This window comes from Pelophylax lessonae (assembly GCF_965119305.1).
Source record: "Pelophylax lessonae genome assembly, chromosome: 8".
In the NCBI taxonomy this organism is placed as follows: Eukaryota; Metazoa; Chordata; class Amphibia; order Anura; family Ranidae; genus Pelophylax; species Pelophylax lessonae.
In genome coordinates, this window is record NC_138775.1 from 244,053,531 (window position 1) to 244,073,240 (window position 19,710).

The 19,710-nt window shown below is 41.6% G+C and overlaps 1 protein-coding gene across 4 annotated transcripts in view; it reads left to right on the forward strand.

Annotated features, from left to right (window-relative positions):
* Nucleotides 1-19,710, forward strand: part of AGBL4 (AGBL carboxypeptidase 4) — a 2,933,082-nt gene that overhangs the window by 60,225 nt on the left and 2,853,147 nt on the right. Inside the window, exon 1 of one of the 4 annotated variants that reach the window (XM_082266216.1) lies at nt 18,101-18,223. The exons of the other annotated variants lie outside the window; for them this stretch is intronic. Within the exon in view, the coding sequence (XP_082122342.1) occupies nt 18,205-18,223 (19 nt within the window). The 5' untranslated portion in view covers nt 18,101-18,204. Of the gene's footprint in view, nt 1-18,100; nt 18,224-19,710 lie in introns of those variants that run through there. 4 annotated transcript variants of the gene reach the window in all.

Below are 19,710 nucleotides of genomic sequence, written 5' to 3' on the forward strand. Positions count from 1 at the left end.
CATTATTGAAAAATAACTAAGGAGTGGACCAGGAGGAGGAGGAATATGGATCTGATGCCGGAGTAGTAGGAGAGTGTCGCCAGAGAATAACACTCTGTAGTGGGGTCTAAAGTTGAGGTGAGCAGGTTTTTCACCTAAAGGTAAAGCTCACAAGACACACTACAAGATTAAAGCAGAGTTCCACCCGTTTTTGTGTTTATTAAAAGTCAGCAGCTACAAAAAGTTTAGCTGCTGACTTTCAATAAACACACACTCCCCTTTCCCACGATCCAGCGATGTGGCCGGTGGGAGCCTTGGTTCTCTCCCTCTTCTCCCCAGGGCACCGACACCCGGCTGAGACAGCTTGCGGCTTCAGAGCCGGGTGCACACTGCGCATGCATGAGTCACTCTGTGCGCCCTGAGTGGATGGGCAATCTTCTGCGATGTGTCCCAGAAGATTACAGGGAGGGAGGGGGAGAGCAGAAGTAGGAGTGGGTACCTGTCAAATCTAGGTACCCGCTCCCCCTCAAAAAAAATGACATGCCAGATGTGGCATTTCAGGGGGTCAGGAGGCCTTAGAGCGGAAGTTCCACTTTTGGGGGGAACTCCACTTTAATGAATCGCTGATTGCACTGCGTTGTTTAGCACATATTTGGGAATTTATATATGGATATTATTATAAATGTTATGGCATTTTAAAACCATACGATTGTTTGTGCATCGGATGTATTGTTGTTTGAGTTGTAATGTTGTGCTGCACTTTTTAATGTAATATTTGGTTTAATACCACTTTAACATGGAGAGACATTAAAGCTAAAGTTAGATTTTCTTATATTTAGCCTCCCTAAATCTGAACACAGCATACTGTACAAAAGAACAAAGTGAGGGTGTACCAGTCTAGTGCATTATCTTTACACTCCATTTATTAAGAAAGAGGAAATAGGTGATTATACTCCTAAACCTAAAAAAGAAACATGCTCATCACAAATGTTCAACCACAGGAACACCAGAACTGCTATGCATACTTCTTACATCCTGAGAGGTTGCCAAATGGGTCTGCAGATACTAATGAGTTTCGAGGGGGGTCCCCTTTTCTTTAGAGCTGTTCCAGGGTTTGGACGTTTGTGATGAGCATGTTCCTTTTTTTGTTTTTTTGGCTATTTCTTATCAAACAATGTGTAAAGATAATGCACGAGGCTGGTGAACTCTCTCTTTGTTCTTTTGTATAGAGTGACCACCCTAATCTGAGGGGGGCAGCAAGACATGCTGGACACTGGAGAGAGGAAGTGGATCCAGAATAGCGAGAGTTCATCTGAAACTAGAGCACCACTCCTCAGCGCAGGAGGTTATATTCTGCGTTGTGACAGAGTATTGTACGCCCATGTGCATGAGCCCTTTAGTCATTGCCACTGGATCCAAGCTTTTAAAAAACATTTTTAATTAGAGTTCTAATTTAACACATATAGTTCTTCACTTTTGTAAAAAAACAAACAAACAAACTGCACATACCGTTTAAATCGTTGTATTTTTAGATCTAGTTATCTACTTCCTAGTCTTTGGCCTGCTTAATAGTTTTATAAATTGTATTTTTTTTTTTTTTTTATCCATGCAAGACTTTGATCTGCCCGCATACCTGTTATGATAACTTGGTTAAAGAATACATAATAGGAAATCGCAACCATGCTAAGTAAATGCTAATTAAAAAAGGAGAATATATTGCTGTTTTCTAGCTTATGTATTTATTTCTTAATAATTCACTTTCTTTAGATAGTGCAGGAAAGCATTATGCAGCAGAGACACAGAATACAGATATAGAAATTTAATTTGTTTCTTAATACCTTTTAGTAGAACGACTGAGCGAAATAATTGTTTTGCCAACATGAGATATCTTTACCTACTTTTTTTTTTCTTTTCTTCGTTGTGAATGTCTTATTAACTTAAGTTATTGAAACAGAAATTAATTTCTCATGTTCGCGCGGTGAACTCTTGCGGTGTAACTTGCAGGAGTTATCTTGATCAGAAAAATATTGTAATTGACAGTGCTTATACTCTTTGTGACCTTACAGAGGGATGACACAGTGAAGCCAGATGTAGAATATTTTGACAGTTGTTCTTGTGCTTTAGGCTGTCAGCGAGTGTTAATAGTGTCACCCAAAGTGATAACGAATGGCACATATTACCAAAACAGAACTTTATGCATTATGAAATGTGGGAAGAGGAACATAACACTTAAAGGGAACATGTCAGATTAAAAAAAGTGACCAAAGTAAAAGCAGCTCATGGTGCCTGCAAGTACCTGTAATAAAATGACTGTGTTGCTTAAAGTGGTTGTAAACCTCTAACATGAAAAATTAACAAAGCATATCCAGCTAGAGTGTGTACTTGCCTTATTCCAAAGCACTAAGTGTGATTTCTGCTTGATGTCTTTTTCCTCTGCCATCTACATGAGTCATTCCTGAAAGGTTGTGCTGACTCTAAGTAATCAAAGGAGGGGAGGGGCCTCCAACACACAGCCTGTGATTGACAGCCTTAGCTGTACTTGTTTCCCTGTGAGATTGTGTGTCTATTCAATCCACTCAGGTCTCAGATTTTACACAGCTCTCCTCCCTGGACTGTGCAATGTGTGACATCAGATTCCCACCCCTTTCTCTAACAGCTCAGAAAAACTGTATATGTTCAGGACTTTACTGGCTGTAGAGAACAGCAAATACTATTAGATGATAGCTGCACTAATTTAAATAATACATAACCCCATGCGTGCATTCATAATGTGTAGAGAAAGTCCACTTGTTGGCTGTAGAGAACAGATGGCTGTAGATAAATTGGTGCAGGGGGATTTGTTACATCTCTGTGCATCACCTGTGGCTAGTCACTTCACTGGGTATATGTAAGGGTTTACAAACACATTAAATGAAACCTTACAATAACTTTCTCCTTGCAAAAAAAACCTAGAATACTCACCTCTTCTGTTGCCTGATCTCGGCAGTAGTAAAAATATATCTGTGCCTGAAGATCCTGCAGAAGTAGACATTTTGAGGAGTGTCAATTTTGGGGTCCCCGCTGTGCATTGTGGTTCTTCCTGCCAACCCAATGTTACTACAGGGAGCAATATTGACATATGGTGGATAGTTTGAACCACTGAGCATAGCAGGGGATCAGCAATCGAACACTCTTGGAAGTGTTTCCAATTCTAGAGGATCTTCAGGCACCAGTATATCTTTACTACACCTGAGGTCAGCAATGCAGGCAGCAGAAGGGATAAGTATTCAATATTCTCTTTGAAAGACTTTTCTTTGGAAGCAAGAAAGTCTTTATTGTGACCTTTCAGTTTAGTAACCCATCTTAAATTATACAAAGCCATTTTGCCCCTTAGGCCAGCTGTATTGTGCCCCGTTTCCCTACCCAGTCGACTAGCTATACATAGTATCAAAGTAACCAGATTAGACATCATAGCCACACAAGGGATCTCAAGGCTGAGGTAAGGGAGGCTGAAAGTGACAGTTTACCAATTCCTCATCGGCACACATGGAATTAATTATTAGCAGAGGGAACTGTTGCCCTACTCCTGATAACAGTTTGTTTTTTGGTGTATTGACAAACAATGTTGAAACTGTAATTATACTGTACACCAAAGGTCTTCCTGTCCTTCAGACCTTAGGGGGGCCAGACTGTGGCCATTGGGAGTAGAAATTGTCCTGGTATCATTAGCAAATAAACAAGGCAAACAATTCCTTACCTAGTGCATGCAAAAGGGGGAAGAATAGTGCCCCATCATTGATGTCAGCGGGAGGAATAGTACCTCATCGTTGATGACAGTGCGAGGAGTAGTGCCCCATCGTTAATCTCCGTGGGAGGAACAGTGCCCCATCGTTGGGTGTCAGTGGAACGAATAGTGACCCATTGCTGATATCATTGGAGGAATAATGCTCCATCATCAGTGTCAGTGGGAGGAATAGTGCCCCATTGTTTATGTCAGTGGGAGGAACAGTGCCTCATCGTTGGGTGTCAATGAAAGGAATAGTGCTCCATAGCTGATATCATTGGAGGAATAGTGCCCTATCATCAGTGTCAGTGGGAGAAATAACGCTCCATTGTTGATGTCAGTGGGAGGAATAATGCCCCATTGTTGGCATCAGTGGGAGGAATAGTGCCTCATCATTGGCGTCAGTGGAAGAAATAATGCCCCATCCTTGATGTCCGTGGGAGGAACAGTGTCCCATTGTTGATGTCAGTGGGAGGAATAGTGTCTTGTATCAGTGGCAGGAAAAGTGCCAGATAAAGGCAAGCAAAGGGCCGCAGTTTGGAGACCACTGCTGTACCCTATTCCATCAACTAAAATGCAAATGCTGTGTATGGACAACTACAAGGATGAGGCCAGACTGCAGTGGAAGGCAGGGCAGTAGTCAGCAACATGATATTTGAGTAGATGTCTTTCATTATCTGACAATCCATAGTCTTTGTTTGCTATGCATAAAATTAGAACTTTTCTCGGACTCAAAGCTACTACCTACCGCACTCTCGTTACCATTCAACATTTTAAAGTGGGCACCTCTATTGACCACTGAGCAAGAGCAAGGCAATACAGTAGGTTAGTGCAAAACTGAAGATATCTACATAAAGTGTATCTGATATCAGGGGGATCCACAGAAATAGAGAATGCTATTTAAAAGTAGATGTAAACCTAATCACTTAAATCTCATGGGAGCTTAGCTTTCTAAAAGTAATTTTTAATCTTTTTAAATCTACCACTTTTTTTAAAATAACACCTGGTGATCTTGCCATGAAGGCTCTTGTTTAGGTACTTCATTTTGTGATGCTCTGTCACTGTCTTCCAGTTTTGATCCAGCATTTTATCCTTTCACATGGGCTTTTGATGGGGATTACAAGTAGTATGAAGGCTGTAGGAGGTCAGCAGCTCTGAGATGCAAAAAAGGATAAAAAAGGTAGTAAATTAATTGTTATTTACTGTATATGGTATTTTTAGTTAGCACATTATACAGTTTTGGTTATTATTACAGTGTTAAAAAAGTAATTTTGATCTGACTCTTACACTTGATTTCTTATTGTTTTTGTATTGGATGTGGAGAATTATAGATTAGCTGTTCAATGAGTCGGCTCCGTAGACAGTTATGAAGATAGTATATCTACCAGATAGTGTATTGCAGATATTTATTGTAGATATTGTAGATACTTATACTGTGAAAAAAGCAGTAAATCCAAGTCACTTTGTAGCAGTACAAAGCAGGACGCAGAACCTGCATATGTATTGAGCAGATATTATTTCCCCCAAGGAACCTTCCCAAAAGAATATGAGGTTGATTTATTAAAACTGGAGAGTTCAAAATCTGGTGCAGCTGTGCATGGAAGCCATTTAGCTTCTAACCTTAGCTTGTTCAATGAAAGTGTTTGTAAACCCTCTCATATACCCAGTGAGGTGAATAGCCTCAGATGATACACAGATATGAAACAAATCCTCCTACATCAGTTTTATTTGTTTATCTGCAGTCTTCTCTTTTCTACATCCCTTCAAATGTGCAGAATTTTGATAAAATCCCTCTTCATCTGTCACGAGCACAGAGGATGGGGTGGAGAGGATGCAGTTAGAACTCTTGTACAGTGTGTGAGTGCTGATTGGAGGAAAGCGACACATACACCCCTTAAAAAATGGCACAGGAACAAAGGGAGGATGCACAGCTGTGTTCTGCATAGACAAGCTGTGTTTTAAACTCTCCTCCCATTTCACAAATTCATCTCAAGGGTCAGGAAAACTTGTCAAAAATTGAGGAAGGAAGCACCAGAGAGAAACGACACTTAGAGCTTTGGAGATAGACAAGGAAACACTACAAATATATGCATATAATGACTGGGGTTTACAACCATTTTAAGCTTTGAAAAAAAAACCTGAAAGCTGATTGGTTTCTGATTGGTTTCTCTGCAGAGCTACACCAGATTTTGCACTCTCCGGTGTTTAGCAAATCAACCTATACAGATGCATCTCAAAAAAGAATATCAAAAAGTTATTTATTTCAGTAATTCAAGTCAAAAAGTGAAACTCATATATTATATAGATTCGTTACACACAGGGTGATATATTTCAAGCATTTATTTCTTTTATTTTAATAATTATGGCTTGCAGCTAGTGAAAACCCAAAATTCAGTATTTCAGAAAATTTGAATATTGTTAAAAAGTTCAATATTGTAGACTCATGATTGCACTCTCATCAGCTAATTAACTCAAACCACCTGTTACACAATCATGGGGAAGACTGCTAACTTGACAGTTGTCCAGAAAACAGTCATTGACACAAGGAGAAGTCACAAAAGGTCATTGCTAATAAGCTAGCTGTTCACAGAGTGGTGTATCCAAGCATCTTAATTGTAAGTTGAGTGGAAGGAAAAAGTGGGGTAGAAAAGGTGCACAAGCAACAGGGATAACTGCATCCTTTGGAGAATTGTAAAGCAAAGGCCATTTAAGAATTTAGGGATGATTTACAAGGAATGGTCTACAGGTGGCGTCAGTGCTTCAAGAGCCACCACACACAGATGTATCCAGGACATGGGCTACAACTGTCGCATTCCTTATGTCAAGCCACTCCTGAACCAGAGACGTCAGAAGTGTCTTACCTGGGATGTTGCTCAGTGGTCCAAAGTCCTCTTTTTGTATAAAGGTAAATTTTGCATTTCTTTTGGAAATCAAGGTCCCAGAGTCTGGAGGAAGACTGGAGAGGCACAGAATCCAAGTTGCATGAGGTCCAGTGTGACGCTTCCATGATTGATGATGATGATTTGGGGAGGCATGCCATCTGCTGGTGTTGGTCCCCTATGTTTTATCAAGTCCAAAATCAGCACAGCCCTCAACCAGGAAATTTTAGGGCATTTGCCGACCAGCTTTATAGAGATGCTGATTTAATTTTCCAGCAGGACTTGGCAAACATGTCTGGCCTAAACCCTATAGAGCAGTGGTCCTCAACCCTGGCCCTCAGGGCCCACTAACAGGCCAGGTTTGCAAGATAACTGAAATACATCACAGGTGATATAATTTGCTGCTCAGTGATTGCAGTACTCTAGTCTGCATTTCCTCAAGGTAATACTTAAAATCTGGCCTGTTAGTGGGCCCTGAGGACCGGAGTTGAGGACCACTGCTATAGAGAATATGTGGAGTATTGTCAAGAGGAAGATGAGAGACACCAGACCCAACAATGCAGATGAACTTAAGGCCACTATCAAAGAAGCCTCGACTTCCATAACACGTCTGCAGTGCCACAGTCTGATCACCTCCATGCCACGCAGCACTGATGCAGTAACTCATGCAAAAGGAGCCCTGAACAAGTATTGAGTGCATACTATACTGTACATGGACAAACTTTTCAGTTTGGCAACATTTATGTATTAAAAATCCTTTTTTATTGGTCTCATGTAATATTCTTATTTTCTGAGATACTGAATTTTGAGTTTTCACTATCTATAAGCTATAATCATCAACATTTAAAAAAAGAAATGCTTGAAATATATCACTCTGTAGAGATTTGATTATAAAATATATGTTTCACTTTTTGAATTGAATTACTGAAATAAAATAACTTTTTAATCAAATTCAAGTTTTTGAGATGCACCTGGATATCACTGCAAGACACAGGAGTTGTAGGAGGAACCACACATAGTGGCCAGCAGAGGGAACCACAGTGTTCAGCAGGGGACATTTTATCTCACACTCCCAAAAACTTTCTATTGCAAGTGAGTAAAGGTTTACCACACTACTTGCTGGACAGATACGTTTATTCAACATATTATGTTTACAGGTGGACTCTTGTTTAAAAGAAATAACTTCATCCTCCCAGTGCAATTTTCAGTCTTTTTCTCTACTTAGTCTTATTATTGTGCTGCAATAATATACTTACAAACCCAGCAGATCCAGTGTTGTCCTTTTCTCTAGCACCACTTTCCTATTCTAGGTCCTGTTCCTCTTCACCATCTCCTTTTACAGCACGGGAAGCCAGCTGTCTCCTCCTACTTCCTACAGCCGGCCTCCAGTGACATGGTGCCATATCTCACACATGCATAGAGATTGGTATCAGTTTAAATATTGTTCTTTGAATAGAGGATAGCAATGCCTCTTAAGATACCAATGCCAAATATACTACAAAGCATTACTTTACTCTATTCATAGAACAATATGTAAACAGAAACTGTACCAGATCACTGTCTGCGCATGCATGAGATCTGGCGCTGCCTCTGTTTTTCTTACTGTTCTATAAATATGTCATGTCTTCTTGAATATGTGACCTTGAGGCAGCAGGAGGAGACTAAATTGTAATTCTTACATAGACTAAAATTGAGGCAGGGTGCATTGGCAAACAAAAAAAAAGTGGAAAAAAAGGTAACTATATAAAAAATATATTATAGAAAGATTGATTCTTTTAAACAGTGGGGGGGGGGGGAGAGGAGGAGGGTGATAGATTGGTGAACATTTTCATTTTTTAGGGAAGGTCAGCAAGTGGTTGTAAACCCTTACATTTACCAACTGAAGTGATACACAGGGATTAAACAAATCCTCCTACATAAGTTATACCCGTTTACTGTATTTGCAGTCCTTTCTTCTCTACAGACTTCTAAAACACACAGATCAAAAGCTATTACGCAACTCAGGCAGGGGGTGGGGATCTAACATCACACTCCGCACACCATAGAGCAGGGGGCTGAGTCTTATCTGAGACCTGAGTGGAGGAAAGGACACATCCCTTCTACATGGTCTCATAGGAAAACATGCACAGCTGAAGCTGTCAATCGCCTTCTGTGTTCTGGAGGGTGGGGTCATCTCTAAAGATTCTGTGGTGTTGGGATAACCACATCAGAAATGACTAATGCATATAGCAGAGGGAAGTATAGGAAGAATGTTTCTTACAGTGTGTGTCAATGGGAAGAATGCTTCTTGCATTGGTGGTCAATGGAAAGAATGCTCCCTACATTGATAGTCAGTGAGAAGTATGCTTCTTACTTTGGTGGTCAATGGAAAAAATGCTCCTTACATTGATGATCAGTTGGAAGAATGCTTCTTACTTTGGTGGTCAATGGGAAGAATAATTCTTACATTGATGGTCAGTGGGAAAAATGCTTCTTACATTGATGGCCAGTGGGAAGAATGCTTCTTACTTCGGTGGTCAATAGGAACAATGCTCCTTACATTGACGGTCAGTGGGAAGAATGCTTCCTACTTTGGTGGTAAATAGGAAGATTGTTTCTTACATAGGTGGTCAATGGGAAGAATGCTTTTTACATTGATGGTCAGTGGGAAGAATGCTTCTTATATTGGTGGTCAGTGAGAATATACATATAGGTGAAAAGATAACTGGTCAGTGGTTACATATCTGAGAGGTAGAATTTGTTCATTGCTTATGGAACCCTTGGCAACTCTTGGGGGAACCCTAGGATTTCATGGAACCCTAATTCAGAAGGGCTGCTCCAAGGTATGTTAACTAGGCTGGAGTAAATTGTGAGTGGTGTGGAAACCAGGGAACACCCTGCCCTGCATTTTCTTTCTCAGATTCAGCAACATTCAGAAGACATGAAAAATGGCATATAAGTAAAGGGAGTAGCATAATGTCAGAATAAAAGCTACAAGCATTCAGCAGACAAAATATATCCCATAATTTAATCAATATGGGTTTTTTGTGATGTTTGACACAACTGAGGAGAAAGTCCTTCCCTCTTCCCTATATTTTGTAGGTTCTTATGAAATTTTAACAGATATTCCCCTAACAGTCAAACGTCATGTTGGTAAAATTATGTTTTTTATACTTATGCATTTTTGACCTTTGTGATCCATTGACTCAGTCCTTTGAGTTCAATGTGCCTTCCAGATATAAGAAAGTGTATAATAATTTTATAAATCTTGCAATTATTTTGTAACGTGTGTTTGTCAAAGATAAATATTGATAATGTAATTTGGTACCCTTGGCTTTTTGAAACGTGGTTATGTGATGCTTTCAATCTGTGTAGTGTGTATGATTTGTGTCTGAAATGGAAATGGTGCTCTTTGCTAATATAATGAATGGTCACTTGAGAACAGACAAACCTAAAGTTAATCTGATTGTCAATTTTTTGTCTCTGTTGTAAGATTTATTAAGGCATATCAGAAATCATTTTGTTTGTATTGGTTGCTCAGCAAATGCAACACATTAATAAGTCTGAAATAAAAATATAATGGTGATGATAGATAAATAGTAAAAAGGAGAATATAGAGCATTTTCATTGAGCACATGTTTAAGTTATTATTGCAGTGGATTGGTGACAGACTATTAAAATTCAAATATTTTCATATTCTTATCAGGAGCAAATTACTAATAAAACAAGCCCTCACTGAAGTTTGTAGCTGCAGGCATTGTGGAGCAATCATCCACAAAGTTCATAGCAGAAGCTCTGAAGCATCTCCATGGCAGGGTGAGCTGAGCTGCTGAGAGAATGGTGTGGACAGCTCCATTGCTTCTGCTGTGAACTTTTGGGCATTTGCAGCGCTAACAATGCATTTCTCTTCTTTGCTCCCAATTGGAATATTAACAAGGAACTCAGGGGTTAGAGCAGACCTGGTTAATATAACGATTTGTAGATTAGCCACTTGAGTAAGCAAACACTCTGGAAGAGACTCCCACTAGCTCTCTGAACTGGTCATGGGAATTGTTCAGCCCCTTTGGTTGGTTTGTTTGTGTAGTGCTCCAAACGGTGCCTTGGACCAATTAAGCGTACCGCCCTGGGCGGTGTTAGAGCAGAACTGGTAAATATAGCGATTTTTACATTGGCCACTAGAGTGAGCAAACACTCAGTATGCACTCACACTAGCTCTCTGAACTGGTCATGGGCATGGTTCAGCACCTTTTGTTGGTTGGTTGATTTGTTTGTGTAGTGCTCCAAACTGTGCCTGGGACTGATTAAGCGTACCGGCCTGGGACCTCTTGGAACTGGTGGCCCAGGGTGCGGTTCACTTGTGATCCGGTACAGTTTGCTAAAGTGTGAATGCAAATTGGGCCAAAGCAGTTCTCTCCATAGAGGACTGTGTAGTGGAACAGTGATTACTGGTCTGGTTAGCCGGAGAGTGTTCCCAGGAACACTTATGCAAAGCAGTGGGGGGCAGTGTGCGCGCACCCTCAGTTCCCAATTACTCTGTTTTCTTTCTTAACAACTACTGAGATATAATATTAGCCACACAGTCAGTGCATTGTTTTTATGAGTTTTCTGACTCACAGACTTATGAGGAGCAGCGACTATTGATTAGTGAAGCCACCCATCCATCTGAGGAGGGAGGGGTCAGAGCTTACTGGCAACTTTCTATTTGAAGTTGGAATTCGAATAATGGTCCGCTAACTTTCAGGACATTTCATTAAATAGCTGACATGTGCCATGCTTTACCAACCTTAATCACTTAGAGCCGGTTCACACTAATCCGACTCAAAGTCGCCCCAACTTTGGGCGACTTTGTAGTCGACCGTGCAGCGCGACTTCATAGCGGCTAGCAAACGACTTCTCATAATCTAAGTCAATGCAAGTCGCTCTGACTTTGCCAAAAAATAGTGCAGGAACCTTTTTCTAAGTCGGAGTAACTTGAGTCGCTCTGATTAGAACGGTTCCATTGCACAGCATTGGGAGCTACTTGTCAGCCTGACAAGTCGGAGTAGTGTGAATCGGCTCTTAAGAACCAAGCCTATTTCTGACACTTGTTGTTTACAAGTTAAAATCAGCATTTCTTGCTAGAAAATTACTTGGGACCCCCAAACATTATATATATATATATATATATATATATATATTTTTTTTTAGCAGAGACCCTACAGAATAAAACGGAGATTGTTGCAATACTTTCTGTCACACCATATTTGCACAGCTGTCTTACAAAAGCAATTTTTTTTTTAGAAAAAAAGTTTTTTCAATTAAAAAATTAAAGGACATTAAAGTTAGCCAAATTTTTTTCTATAATGTGAAAGATAATGTTATGCAAAGTAAATTGATACCTCGCACATTCGCATGCTTGTGGTGACAAACTTTGGTACTTAAAAATCTCCAAAGGTGATGTTTTAAAAATTTCTACAGGTTACCAGTTTATAGTTACAGGGGAGATCTAGTGCTAGAATTATTGCTCTCACTCTAATCGCGATGATACCTCACATGTGTGGTTTGAACACCGTTTACATATGTGGGCGTGACTTACGTATACGTTTGCTTCTACGCGCGAGCTGGTAGGGACGGGGCGCTTAAAATTTTTTTTTTATTATTATTTATTTTACTTTTTATTTTTACACTGTCCCTTTCAAAAAATATTTTTTTTGACCACTTTTATTCCTATTACAAGGAATTTAAACATCTTTTATAAAAGAAATAAGCAGGACAGGGCCTCTTTAATGGGAGATCTGGGGTCAAAAAGACCTCAGTTTTCACATTTACACTTAAAAAGCAATAAAAAAGAAAAATGTAATTTTTGATGATATGTCTAACCCGTCTCACGAGGTCAGAGCTCTCGTGGTGGCTTCAGTCGCCGGTTCTGAGCCAAGGCAGGTAATTTCTGCAGCTGTTGTGGAGGGTGATCACCACGGATGCCAGCCTGACAGGCTGGGCTGGAGTGCTGGACTTTGTGCCCAAGTAACGTAGTCGCCGGAAGAATCGTCTTTACCGATAAATGTCCTGGAGCTCAGGGAGATCAAACTCTGCCTGCTCCATTGGACGCCTCGGCTACATGGTCTGCTGGTTCGGGTGCAATCTGACAATGCCACTGCTGTGGCTTACATCAATCACCAAGGGGGCACCAAGAGTGCCCGGGTGGCCAAAGAAGTGGCCGAGATTCTGACTTGGGCCGAGGCAATTGTTCTGGCTCTCTCCGCAGTTCACATTCCAGGAGTGGAGAACTGGCAGGCGGATTACCTGAGTTGTCAGGTTCTGGATCAGAGGGAATGGTCCCTGCATCCAGAGGTTTTTTGCCTCCTGTGTGCCTGGTGGGGAAGTCCGGAGATGAATCTGTTTGCGTCTCGTCTAAACAAAAAGGTAGAGCGGTTTGTGGCCAGGGCTCGAAATCCTCGGGCCGACACCACAGACGCATTGGTGGTGCCTTGGGGCCAATATCGGCTGATTTATGCCTTCCCTCCGATACAACTGTTGTTGAGGTTCCTCCGCAGTTTGGCGGTGGAGAAGGTGGCCCCAGACTGGCCTTGCCGGTCTTGGTACGCAGACCTAGTAAAGATGGTCGTCAAGCCTCCCTGGCAGCTGCCTCTGAGAGAGGATCTGCTGTCTCAAGGGCCAATCTTCCATTCTGCTTTACGGTCGCTGGATTTAACGGCGTGGCTGTTGAAGGCCAGGTGTTGAGAGACAGAGGTCTCTCAAGGTGTATATAGATAGTACACAGTGTGTATATAGTAGTAGGTGTATATAGATAGTACACAGTGAGTATATAGTAGAGGTGTATATAGATAGTACACAGTGAGTATATAGTAGAGGTGTATATACATAGTACACAGTGAGTATATAGTAGTAGGTGTATATACATAGTACACAGTGAGTATATAGTAGTAGGTGTATATACATAGTACACAGTGAGTATATAGTAGTAGGTGTATATAGATAGTACACAGTGAGTATAAAGTAGAGGTGTATATACATAGTACACAGTGTGTACCCCCCGGGTCGGAGTGTCTCACCTGGCGGTGGCAGAGTCGAGGTTCTGGTCCAGCATGTACATGTGTATCTGGTGTAGGGTTGGGGGGGACCCCCCGGGCGGGGTGGGTCGGGCGGTGTTAGGGGTGCCCGGGGCGGCCCGGGGAGGAGGAGGAGGCGGGAGGCCCGGCGGATCTGATCACGAGGACAAACACACGGGTCATGTGAGGAGATCCCTTCCCTGCCTCTCCTGCACCGGCGCCAGGACACGTGAGGAGGGAGGCGGGGGGAAGAAGAGGCACCTCACACATACACAGCTCACACTGCACCGAGCACCGGGAGCGCGCCTGGGACGGAGAGGAGCGAGCGGGCGGGCCCGACACACACCACAGTGGGAGGGTTTGGCAAGCGCAGCACCGAGAGCAGAGCGGGCGGGCCTGAGTAGCTGAGGAAATAGGAGGCGGGCGGGCCCCGGACACACACTGTCACAGGTCATTCTCGTGGGACACAAAAAGACGCGGACGGGCGTATCTTTTCTCATTCCGTCACTTCTTTCATACACACATCATAGTAGTAAGGAATATCATTGAGAGGCGGGCGGCAGGCCAGAGGCGGGACTTTTCAAACCTGCGCTGCGCCCTCCTCCTTTCTCACGGCGGCCATTAATTTCGGCATTTTTAACCCATTATCGGCCGAAATGGGATAGGCTCATTTTCGGCCGATAATTACAGTGGCCGAAATTTCGGTGCATCCCTACTCAGAAGGTTGCCTTTTTGGTGGCTATTACCTCTGCTTGCAGGGTGTCTGAGTTGGCGGCTCTGTCCTGCCGTTCGCCTTATCTGGTTGTTCATAGGGATAAGGTTGTTCTGCGTCCTAACCAATCTTTTCTCCCTAAGTTGGTGTCAGCTTTCCACCTCAATGAAGATATTGTTTTGCCTTCGCTCTGTGCTAAGCCCAAGCATCCCAAGGATGCATTCGATGGATGTGGTTCGGGCAGTTAGGGTCTACTTGTCAGCCACAGAGTCCTTTCGAACATCTGATTCTCTGTTTGTCCTTACTGAGGGATCTCGTAAGGGTTCGGCTGCGTCTTCTGCAACCATATCAAAGTGGATCAGACAGATTATTGTTTAGGCCTATTCATTGAAGGGTCAGGTTCCTCCTTTCCCTCTGAGGGCGCATTCTACTAGAGTGCTGAGTGCCTCTTGGGCTTTTCGCCATCTGGCTTCTGTGGCTCAGGTGTGTAAAGCGGCGACCTGGTCGTCTGTACACACTTTTACAAAATTCTACAAGATTGATTTGATGCCATCCTCGGATGCTTCCTTTGGCCGCAAAGTTTTGCAGGCTGCTGTTTAAAGAGACGTTGTCTTTTCTCTTTAAGGGGTTGTATTTTTTATTTTGTTGGTAAGCTCCTGTTGGTGTTGGTTGAGCTTTTTGTTGCCCAGTTGGCTACATTTTTGGCCCTGGAAATAAGTTAACAGTTTTTGGTTGCATTTTCCCACCCCTCATGCCTACACCGCTTTGGGACATCTCATTAGTGAAGAAGCATTGAGAGCTGCGTCTGTCAGAGAACGTAAGAGAAAATCGGATTTTTGTAAGAACTTACTGTAAATTCCTTTTCTCTGGGTCCTCTAACAGACGCAGCTCCCACCCCTCTATTTTGGGGTTGGTTGTGTCTTCTTTCACTGCTTGCTACGAAACTGATTTTAGAGCACAGTGCATTTGGGGTTATGTCATGAGGGACAGCCCCTATAGAAATTTCTTTCCTGCAACTAAAGAAATTTGCACTGTCTACGGGCTACCTAACTCCTTGTTTAAAATTCCTTCCAAATAGTTTGATTTGGCCAAGGTGGCCAAAACAAACTTCATTGCACCAACAAGTGCACTTGCTGGGGACACTCTATATCAGGAGCTGTGTCCGTCAATGAACGAAAGAGAAAATAGGATTTTTGACTTACCATAAAATCCATTTCTCTGATGTTCATTGACGGACACAGCACCAGGGCTGTGGAGTCGGTAGATAAATGTTCTGACTCCGACTCCTCAGTTTTTTGTACTTCCGACTCCGACTCCCTGACTCCGACTCCTCTGTATTAATATGCAAATGTATTTTATACATTCCTTGAAGGAAAGAAAGGCAACATACATGTCATTACCACAGGACTACTGGCTACTTGCTTTCCTTTAGCAACTTCCATTTTGTCTAAGAAGGAATCAAAGTCTAATTCTTCGTTTGAAGAAGATGATCCAGAGTTATCACTATTGCTTAAAAGAACTTCATCCTGTGGAGGTATTTCGGGTAGTAATCCCTTCATGCGAACTGCTAGATCATAGAGGGCCTTTTTCCCAGTAGCAGTCTGTTCACTGTTCAACAAAAGTCGGCTCATTGGTCGACCTAAATAGCCACTAACAAGATTTCATTTTCCAGCAAAAGACTCTCTCTTTTCATCATTGAAGATGCAATGCCCTCAGCTAGTAACCCTCCATTTTTGTTCAGGCGATATAACAGGCTCTTCCATTCCAAGAGGAATTTACCCGGGGTTAGATCGTCACATTGCAACTTCTTGGTGACAGTGAAGGGGTGAGAAAGAAGGTTCTCCAGCTCTTTTGTTTGTGTCCACTGGCTTTCAGTTAATGCAAGATTTTCATTCTCCATTTCTTCTATGAAGTCTTTAAGTTCAAGCAAACGCTTCACCATTAAATAAGTGCTTCCCCAGCAAGTTGTTTGATCCAAAATGGCTCCTTTTCCTGCATGTCTTTTCAAAATTGCATCTGTTTTTGGGGCCCTGGCTGCAACAGTTACTTGCCGTAATTTCCCAATTAGTGTAGCTGCATGGCGATCTTTTAATCCATCTCTTATGGCAAGTTGTAGTGTATGAACAGCAGATCGCATATGATGAATAGTAGCAAGCTTTAATGCTTCTTTAACAAAGTTGTCTAAAAAAATGTCAGCATTCTCTTCAGTCTCTAAACTTTCTCCAATACTTGCAGAGCTGTCTTCCTCTAACTCTAATATCTGTTTGTTACCTTCTTCTTCTGCGTTCATCTTCTCAATTGTGACAAATAACGCTTCTAACATGTTGAGCACAACACATAAAATCTGTTCCTTTGTAATTTCAAAATCTTCTAGAACACCCTCCACTAACTTCTGAAGGTACTCACTGGTGTGATGTGCCTGAGTGTCCTTTAATCCGAGGGTCCGTGTTATTGTTTTGTTATTTTCATCCACAAACCTAACATTAATAGCAAAATAATTGACTCTGTGACGTGTGCATGCATCCATTTTAAGGAAGACAAAACGTCCTTTCAGAACTTTCTGTAGTTCTTCCTTTTTACATTTGGCCTCCTCATTTATACGTTTCCTTATACTGTCATTAATTATAACTTTTTGTGAATTGTTACATTTAAAGTTGCTTTTTTTTTTATTCCAATCTAAATTTAGTAGGAGTCGTGCATTGTTTTCCGACTCCAACTCCAGGTAGCCAAAATGTACTTCGACTCCTCGACTCCGACTCCACAGCCCTGCACAGCACCCACCCCTCTGTGGAGTTGGTTTTTCTGACACTTCTTGTAACAAAACTGAGTGCCTATAGCTGAGAGTGGGTGTATACCCCCTGGGACTGCCCATAGGCGTAGTCAAGCTTTTTCCTGCCTGGTGTCCTACTCCTGTAGGGGGCAGTATACCCCAATGGTTAAGAAGAATCAGGATCTATGTCCGTCAATGAACATCAGAGAAATGGATTTTACGGTAAGTCAAAAATCCCATTATCCTATGCTATGTGTGGCCAATACCAATACAGGCAAACGTTGCCTCTTTGCCACTGCCCTCTGTAGGCACAAGCCTACTGCGCTTATGGTACAATCATCCATGTATGCTGTTGTTCCTTATTTGCCAGTTGTGATGGTTATCCGTGCATAAGATATCAAAGAAATATAAACTTGCCTTTTATTAAAATATCTAAAAATGAAGGTCATATTTGCTGGTCACCTGAATACAAACAGCAGGTACCCTATTCTTCATATCTAAGGATAATCTGTCGCTTTGATGCCAACTTTGCTGTAAGGACAGGCATTTTTCTTTAGCTGCTTTTACAAAGTATTACACACGGTTCAATTCATCACGCTGCCATAGAGCTAATGCAAAAACGGTACAACGCATTATAAATGTTTTCTGTGGAGAAGCTTCTTCTGGAATAAACAGTATAAAAAGCCATTGTTCTTGGCGCCTTCCGCTGAGCCGGTCTTTTGGGTAGATACTAATCAGAAACCACATGCTATTGTTTTGTTGGGAAACTCTTCTGCTGCTGTCGTTAACACTCTACAACAAAGTGCAGGTGCTAGCCATTCTGCGTAGCAAGTTCTGGTGCCTTATGAAGCCGATTTGCTCATATTGCTTGTACTGTACATAGATCATTTTCCCCGGCAGCGGGGAGCTGTTTTTTTCTTTTTTTTTTCCCCAGTGGAATAAGTGACTAAAGCATGTCTCCGTCTGTAGATTTTTTGGGAGAGCAGATGGCAGACAGGCACTGCAGGATACCAAGAAGACAGCGTTAAACCTACTGTATGCTGCAGCAGTAGTGACTGTTGAAAGATTCAAAAATGAGTAAAATAGCAACTGGTAAGACTGTCTCTTTGTTCAGTCATTTAGATACTGTACCTTGTATTCTCCTGCCTGCTGCTGGATTCATGACCTTTCTTAGTCGGTTTGATTATTATAGCGCTGTGGCTGGCAAATAAAAGAAAAGCAGATTTTATTTGTTTTCAGTATACTAATTATTTAGACAGGAGGCTGACAAGGCATTGATATCTCTTACATCAATAGGAGATAGAGAGTAATATCAGCTGATCATTTGCATATAGCAGTAAAAACAAATTATTCATCCCCTAGGCAATGGATATGTTGAGTGTTGACTATTTTGTTAATTCTTGCAGCAACCCACTGGCGTTTTTTTTTTTTCACCCCGGTTAAGGTTATCAACTCGCATATTTTATTTTATCATGTTTATGAAGGGAAAAAAAAAAACATTATGTGTCTGTTAGAATTGCCCCCAAGAAAGCACCTTATATCTTAGGTTATTTATATATATATATATATATATATATACGACAGCAACTGACAAGACGTGTAACTGATATCTTAGTCATACAACACAAATTACTTCCTCTACATAGAAAATCATGTATTTGCAAAATTCATGGTAGTACCAGAAGATATCTATATCATGCTTCAAATGCAATATATGCACATTGGTACATAGGTCATTCATCCTAAAATTGATGAAAAATTCAAGCTCAGTAGATTTTTTTTTTTCTATGGCCAATTTCAGTCTGGTTCAAGCTGTAAGATGGGTCTGGTATGGTCTATTTTTTTCCATTTTGGCGTGCAGTTCCCTTTCAAGATTCATACCAGACTCAAAAGGCCTAGTTTGGATCTTGCCCCCCCCCCCCCCACACACACACACACACAGTTTTTTTAAATATTTTTTGGTGTGAGGTTCCCCTTTAAAATCCTCAGAGCACAAATTGCACACCAAGTTGAATCATCATGATCCGACTTGGATGCGACTTCCATTCAAATCAATGGGCTCTCATAGGGAACCATTGGTTTTAACATGTCAAAAAAAAAACGTGATGCGGCTTAATGCTGTATCTGCCATTAAGCCGCATTTAGCAGCGTCCGGCGTTTTTACAGCGTTAACGTTGGTTCTCAGAACGCGCTGGCCCTGTTTTTTTTTTTTTGCATCCTGAAAATGCCTGTGCCACTTACAGCTCGTAGGAGAAAAAACATGTAACAGGCGCATATGCCACACAATTAAGAAAGGTCCATATGGGTCCATAAAAAGTCTTAAATGGAAAGGGAGAGTCCAACATTTAGGGCAGCCATCTAGAAATCAATGAGCCAGGGGTTCCACCAAGCTGAAGATAAGGAGAGAAAGAGGCGCCTCTAAGTGTATACTTTAAAACACATTTATTCAATAAAAGTATGCACTCACATCTGTAAGTACGCAAATACATGTAAAGGAACCCTCCTTGGGACTCCAAGATAGGAAGGTGGGGGATAAAGTCATCCGATCCGTGCTGCCATCCGTGGGGACTAGTCTCCTC